This window comes from Pterocles gutturalis, unplaced genomic scaffold, assembly GCF_000699245.1.
Source record: "Pterocles gutturalis isolate BGI_N339 unplaced genomic scaffold, ASM69924v1 scaffold44792, whole genome shotgun sequence".
In the NCBI taxonomy this organism is placed as follows: Eukaryota; Metazoa; Chordata; class Aves; order Pterocliformes; family Pteroclidae; genus Pterocles; species Pterocles gutturalis.
The window spans coordinates 6927-13846 of NW_010112281.1; the positions used below are offsets into that span (position 1 = coordinate 6927).

Below are 6920 nucleotides of genomic sequence, written 5' to 3' on the forward strand. Positions count from 1 at the left end.
CAAGGTTAGCCTTATAGAATGCTCAATAGCCAATGCAAAACCTAACCAAAGGAGTTCCATCTAGGTACAAATCTGAAATTGCCCCAGACGTTCTAATAAAAAAGTATAAAATATGCTCTGTTGGTAAACGGTGCAAGTCAGAATAACATTAAAGCAACCCGTCTTTTCGAAATGAAAAGACCCCCTGCACTGTACAGCTTTCCTGCATACAACACATTTTTACTAAAGCTTTATTAAATGAATTGCAATAGCAACGGCTGCCATTTTATAGCTATATATACACGTATATATATATACACATACCTGTGTGTATATATGTATATATATATGTATGAGATACTAATTTATTTAACACAACAGAGGCTTCTGCCATATCATACAGTTTACTGTACATAAGAAAAACTTTTAACACTGTACAATCACATAAAGATCATATGCACTGTTGCAGTGCAAAAGTAGATTTAACTGTAGTCTTTACTGGCATAGTAATGGCTTTTTGTAATCCTACAAAATTGCATTCTCGTATTATGGGGCCCAAATGGTCTTTTAACTTCATTTGCTTTGCCTTTTTTTTTTTTTTTAAATTTTTGCCTTTTTTTTTTAATTTTTCAATTTTTTAAACTGCAGGGCTTGCCTTTGGTCCACAGTTAAAAGGACACACAGCAGTGGAGCGCTGACTGGATGCAGCAGAATACATGAAAAGGTCTTAAGTTATTGCAATTATAGTAAAAAAAGGCAGTGGGGGAGGAGGAGCGAATGCCCTTCTGTAAAGTAATCCTCAGGGTTTTTCTATGCATGAATCGCTGCACGCTTCCTATATTTAAAGTGTATGAAAAGCCTGAAGTAACCAAAACCTAATGTGGAGATAAACCAAAGAATAAGTGATTCAAGTAATAAGGAGAATAAGAGGAGACAGAGGAGACTAGATTGAGAAAGCAGAGAAGAGGAGGAAGAGTTGTTACTAATAAACCTGATTCTTAAATAAAATTTTTAAAAAGGAAAAAAAAAACCCAAACAAACAGAAAATAACCCCCAAACAAATTAAAAAAAAAACAACCCAAAACAAAAAAAAATAAGGAAAAGAAAAAAGGTTACATCCATGTTAGTCCCACAATATTACAGCTGCTCCTTGCAAAGGGAGTCCTAAAAAAGAAACCGTGAAGAAACTTGGTCTGATGCTCAGATGGAGGTGCCTCGGTCTGGGTCGCTCCCGATATTCAGCCCCAGAGTAGGAGTTGGTTGGTAAGGGATGGATGACATTGTTTTGATGGGGCTTCTGAAAAAGCCACCGTTGGGTGCCCTGTGCCTGAAAGGGCCAGTTCGGTGCTCAGGCACGCTGCCGAAGGAGAAACCTGAAGCGGCTTTAGCGGAGAGCGTGCGGCTCAGAGTCTGGATCTGTTCTGGTATGAAGGTGGTTGTGGTGATGTGAGTGTTTCTGAAGTCACTGATTTGCTCCAGCGCCTGACGTGTGGGCAAAGTGTCAATGTCCAGAGGGGTCAAGTCAATGGACGAGGTGGAGAACTGTTTATGGGGACTGTCATCGTCCGTGCAGAGGCTGTTCACGCGCCTGTGGAGGTGCTCCAGGTCGATCTCCTTGTCGTCCTGGGGAAGGAGAAAAAACAAGAGGCACCACTCACCATCGCCATTCGTGCTGGGCTGAAGCTTCACAGTGCCATCAGAACCGCTCGGGAAGCACAGTGCACAATTAACTACGGCTGGCTGTTAGCTGACGGCATCTCTGAACGTCACCAGCAAACATCCCCATCGCCCAAGGCTGGGTGGGCTAAGCCAAACCCGGGCAGACCCTTCCACCACAGCTACTGTGAAATACTGAATCTGAACAACAAAACTCCAACTGCCACTGGGAGGTTTCCATCAGGAAAAGCCAGGCTCAGAGCTAGGTGGGTTGGATAGCAACAGGTGAAAAGCAGTAAACTTTGTGCCATAAAAGCAAAGCATCATCTCAAACACCTGGGATGACGCCAGTTCTTCAGCTCTGCAGTGAGGACTAAATTTGGACGTCAACATGGGAGGCTCTATGGGATCTGGTTGCCATCTTTATCATCCTCACAGGGCTTAAGGAAGGGTGAAAAACATCTCAGGTTTCTTTTGGCTTGTATAACACAAATTGTGGTGTAGAAAAGCTGAGCTTCCAGACGAAAAAGCCAAGCACTGGTGACTCACTGACATGACACAGAAAGGAGTGCACCAGGCAATTTGAAATTATGATGTGTGTAGAGGGACTCATTCTTCCCTTACCTACAAAGAAGCAATTCCATCAATTCTGACGGAATTACACTCTTGTAGGTAAGAAGAAGAGAAAGCGGCCTGAGGTATTTACTATAATACATCATCCCTCCTCTTACCTCTGTCCCTTTTCCTTCTTAAATCTCTCCTCCCAGAGAACTCACTTAAACAGGTTTGTTTGTTATCATTGAGAATTTAAATACATGAAAGTTAAAAAAAGAGGAGAAACTCACAGGTGATCGATTGTGTCACCCGAGTCTTACATACATATTTCTACTGAACTGCAAAGCTTAACTCAAAGCAGCATTAAGTATACACGTACAAGGGGCATTCCCTCAGTCTAGGTAGCACAGATCATTCGGAACAAAAACTGATTTCAACTAACCTTAAAATTTACCTGCATCTCTGTGAAATCTACTGGCTCTTCCAGGCCACTAGAAATATCTCACACTTTAGGACCTCACAGAGGATAATTAGGCAGCCGATAGATGTGCACTGATGACTTCCAGCCTTGATTACCGCAATTCAATGCCTGGCTTGATGCAGAGCTCCCTGAATCAATGGCAAAACTCCTAGTATACCGAATGGGCTTGAGATCCCTCCTTTGTCTAGGACTGAAGTCAAGCACTCTGAAAAAGTCCACACCTAGAACAAACTGCAGGAGTTCATCTGCTTAGCAAAATGGATCACCCAATATTTGCACTGGTACCACACCGAACACAGAGCCTGACTGGAAGGAGGCTGAGAATGGGGTGGGGAGGAAAAAAAAAGGGGGGTGGGCAAGGAATGGGGCATCAGGGATCTCCCAGGGACTGGACGATTGCTGACCACAGAGGCTTTGGTTTGAGCTTGTCATGGGAGGGAAAAATGCAGTGCTCATTTCCCGGACTTAGCTTTCTGTCTCTAGATTATTCACATGTGGACATAGACATGGATGCACATAACCACACAGGTGACAACAAAACCAAACGCATTCACCAAACGCTCTCTCCTAAAAGGTTTAAAGCTGCACACAGATGCAGGAGACCTGGGGCCACATCGGAAACTAAAAAAAATATAGAGAGGCTCTGTTAGCACTTGCAAGTTGTGACCATGTCTCTGAGGGACAGACCTAAAATTTTTTGTGTGTGTGTGTGTGTGTTTGGTTTTTGTTAATAATTTTGAAAAACATGCAAACACTTTGTAATTCAAAATGCCAATTGGGAAACAACTGGAATTTAATAAATTTCTGAGCCTCTATAAGTTACTCAAAATATCCCTTTTTCTTCTCTTACAGAGATGCATTTGGGGCTAGGGTCAGACCAGTGAAAATATGTAAGTGGTGAGATTCTCCCATGCTTAGCCCACAACCCAATCTCCACCCAATTGATACACCAAAATGAGACCCACTCACAGTAAGATTGTGCATATCTCCATAATATGATCTTTCCTCTTCTCTCTTGTGTGCTCAGTAGTGAAATATTCAGCAGTTTTCACATTTAAATTATCATCAGGCTTCAGAGTCAACATCCCATTGAGATTACTGGGGTGGTTCATACTTCTCTCAGAGCTACCGTTTAAGGCTGTCTGCAGACTCAGGCAGACATCATGGAATGGATTACTTCTGGTACGCGACCAAAAATGTTATCTTCACAACCAGAAGACAATTATTTTTTTCAGTATAAATGCTTGCATTCTGGAGCACAAGATGGCAGCCACCAGGAAAAAGGGTTGGCTTGCTGACCACAAACTGGCCCAATCTGACCCCCGACTCTGGACTAGTGGCCTGGAAGAGCCAATGGATTTCATGGAAGCTAAAATGAATTTTAAGAAAGTTAGTTAAGATGTATTTCTTTGCTGAATGACCCCCCACATCCAGAACAGCAGGGACATTCAGCACATACGTCCATGTTAAACTCAGTTTGAGCCAAGCTTTTCAATTGAGCGTTGAGATACAATATCAATGCTAAGCTAGCGAACACGTAACAAAGATCAAGGAGGCCAAATTATACCATTTGTGGAAAGTATACACTTGAATTTCTCTGTATTTCAAAATCAAAATAGGAAGTGTTATAGTTATGTAAAATATCTGGGTTGGTTTTTTTCTTTTCTTTTGTTATTTATTTTTGTGTTTTACACCAGATATATATAAAGTACAAAATTCTGAAAGTTTGGGTAAGCAACAATCTAGTAAATTTTTTTTTTTTTAATAATTTACCAGTTAAAACTATATGGTTTCCATTTCTGAGAAACCCAATTCAAAGACTAGAGATTTTTTTTCTTTCTTTTAATAACGGTCCAGTCCAGATCGTGAACAGAAAAAGCTTGGGAATTAAAACAGGCAAGAAAAGATTAAGCATATTCTAACATCAGTGCCAATGCCGTCTAATTAGATAGTGTAATTAATCCTGCCTGATTACACAGCATTAGATTGGCAGGAATAAACACAATGGAGGAACTGCAGAGAAGGTGAGACCACTGCACACAAATTAACAGCAGTACCCCACAAGCTACACCGATAGAAAAGCTGTAATTGGTAGTGCTACATTAAAGCTCATATTTAGGTTCAGCTTTGGGCATCGCTACCAAGTACACTTTAATAATTTTTTTTGTTTTCCCTAATGTTTTTCTAGTATTTTGTGAAGCTAAAGACTTAATAGTGAAGGTAAGAAATTTGTTGTAAGACCGCATAAGGCTCAGATGGCTGGTAAAGGGACAGGGAGATTGCCACAGGAAGGAAAGCATTACACATGCAGGTGTAGAAGCAAACTCACATCCCCATGTTCTCCATTCAAGATTTTCTGAAATGAGTCTGTAGTAGATTTCAGAAAGAAGTCTGTCCTGAATCTGAAAAATCTAATGTACTCCTGCTTCCCTGGACTTCAGGTTAAATAAGGGGAGCTGAAGTCCATGGAAGTCTCAAGAGGTTAACATTTCTGAAAATGGGGACAAGCTTCTTTAAGAAGCTAACTGCTGATTAGGGAGAAACTTTGCAAATCTATTTTGAAAGACTTCAGCCACTGAGCTTAGGGGATGTATTTTTTCCTAGAAAAAGCCAAGAAACCTTTGAACTTACTGACGAGAATTAGCTCTCACCAATGGGAATAATGAACCTAATGTCGATGCATTAATAACGTACAATTCTACAAGTAACAGTTGTGTTTTACTCAGAATAGTTGCATATTTGTACATCATCAATATACTTTTTTTTTAAATTCAAGCTTTTCTAGAAAGAATAGCTAAAGAGATTTTGAAGAACAACATTTACTTTAAAAAAATCAGGAAGCTAAGGAAATTTTTCTGAATTTGATTCCCCACCCTCTCTAATGCCATAAAGCCAAGGCAGCAATCTTTAGGGTGCATGGAAATTCCCCAGGAGAAATGGAGGGTCTAATACCTCTTTGGATGGAACCCGGGAGCCTTTCCTTTTATTCCACCACGTTTCCAACATTGCAATGAAACAGGAGAGGACAATCCCAGCAGCGAGGATGCAGAAAACACCTGCAAAACTTTTTATGTCCAGGGCACCTCCTTTCTGTTTGGTATCCACAGATGAGTAAAGATCACATTGACCATTCTTCGGCCACCATTTATGCTTCAGTATGTCCATGTCACCGTTCTGCTGCAGCTCCAAAATCCTTGAGGAGAAAGCACAGGGTCAAGGGTTACAGAGAAGCAGTAGAGGCGGCACCTGAGAGCGTGAGGATGTCATCCCAACTACTTGCAACCTTCCCACATGTCTCAGAAAGCCAAGCAGCTGATGAATCCAGACGCAATGATTTAGCCAGAAAAGGTGGCCAGAAAAACACATACAAGTCTCTCTTTCCTTCTTTTAAGACCCTCAGTGGAAATGCTTTATTTAATATAAAATATTTTCTTAACTGGCTTTCACTACAGACTACGTCAATTGACTTTTGTAGTGCACTAGGTATTTAACAATATATATTCTGCAATATATATATATACACACACCTGCTTGCTTCGTTGTAAAGAAAGCAGACCTGTGTTAGTTGCAGTCAGTAAAGTCCTAAACTAATCTTGCTCACCGGGCGTGTGCGACCTGGTTGTAAGCGGTTTCTATAGGAAGGTTCTTTGCTGCAGAATTCACTTGTCCTTGCAGCTATGTACCCAGCCTACCACCAAAGATTTACCAGGGAGTTTGCAAGGCCAACATATTTAGCTAAACCTCCCATGGGATGATTAATTGGAGGATTTAGAATTTTGTAGAAGATTTTCATATTTAGCTCATTTATTCCTGAGGAGAGTGGTTTATTTTTAAACATCCAGAAGTGACTAGGGTAGCAGCTGGGTGCATCTGGTTACCCAAAATAAAAAATTCAACAATTACACTTGAAAAAGAATAAAACGGTGAATGTTTTCCTTCATGTAACAAATTCATTTTTCATTTCAGTGTTGGAACACAAACAATTACTTGACACAGCATGCAAAATAATGGGTTATATTTCAAAATGCCCCAAACCCAATGCCAGCTTAGGGAAACCCCATCCTGAAGCTTCCTGAGGGAGAAGAGATAAGTCAAGGACAGGAGGACTCTCCGTTCTGTTGCAAGGGACACAATAGCCGTTATGAGACATCTGTGTTAAGAGGAGCTTTGGGGCACGGGGACCACACGTGGGGTTGCTCTCACTGCTTGCTACAGCTGCCTACTGGGGCCCTGTAGAGAAGCTGGAACT

General features: G+C 41.1%; 1 protein-coding gene across 2 annotated transcripts; it reads right to left on the reverse strand.

Moving 5' to 3' along the window:
- Positions 1-614: 614 nt before the first annotated feature.
- On the reverse strand, positions 615-5873 carry LOC104462121 (glutamate receptor ionotropic, delta-2-like). 2 transcript variants are annotated; one of them, XM_010073959.1, is made up of 3 exons: positions 3641-3658; positions 2645-2902; positions 615-1602 (listed from the first exon to the last, which is right to left on the reverse strand). In XM_010073959.1, exons 2-3 carry the CDS (start codon positions 2648-2650, stop codon positions 1180-1182), a joined length of 429 nt encoding a protein of 142 aa, XP_010072261.1. In that variant the 5' UTR covers positions 2651-2902; positions 3641-3658; the 3' UTR covers positions 615-1179. The 2 variants fall into 2 exon arrangements, with proteins under 2 accessions (XP_010072261.1, XP_010072260.1); XM_010073958.1 differs by lacking the exons at positions 2645-2902; positions 3641-3658 and adding an exon at positions 5624-5873 and having other exon boundaries at positions 1097-1602.
- Between the last annotated feature and the right edge of the window lie 1047 nt (positions 5874-6920).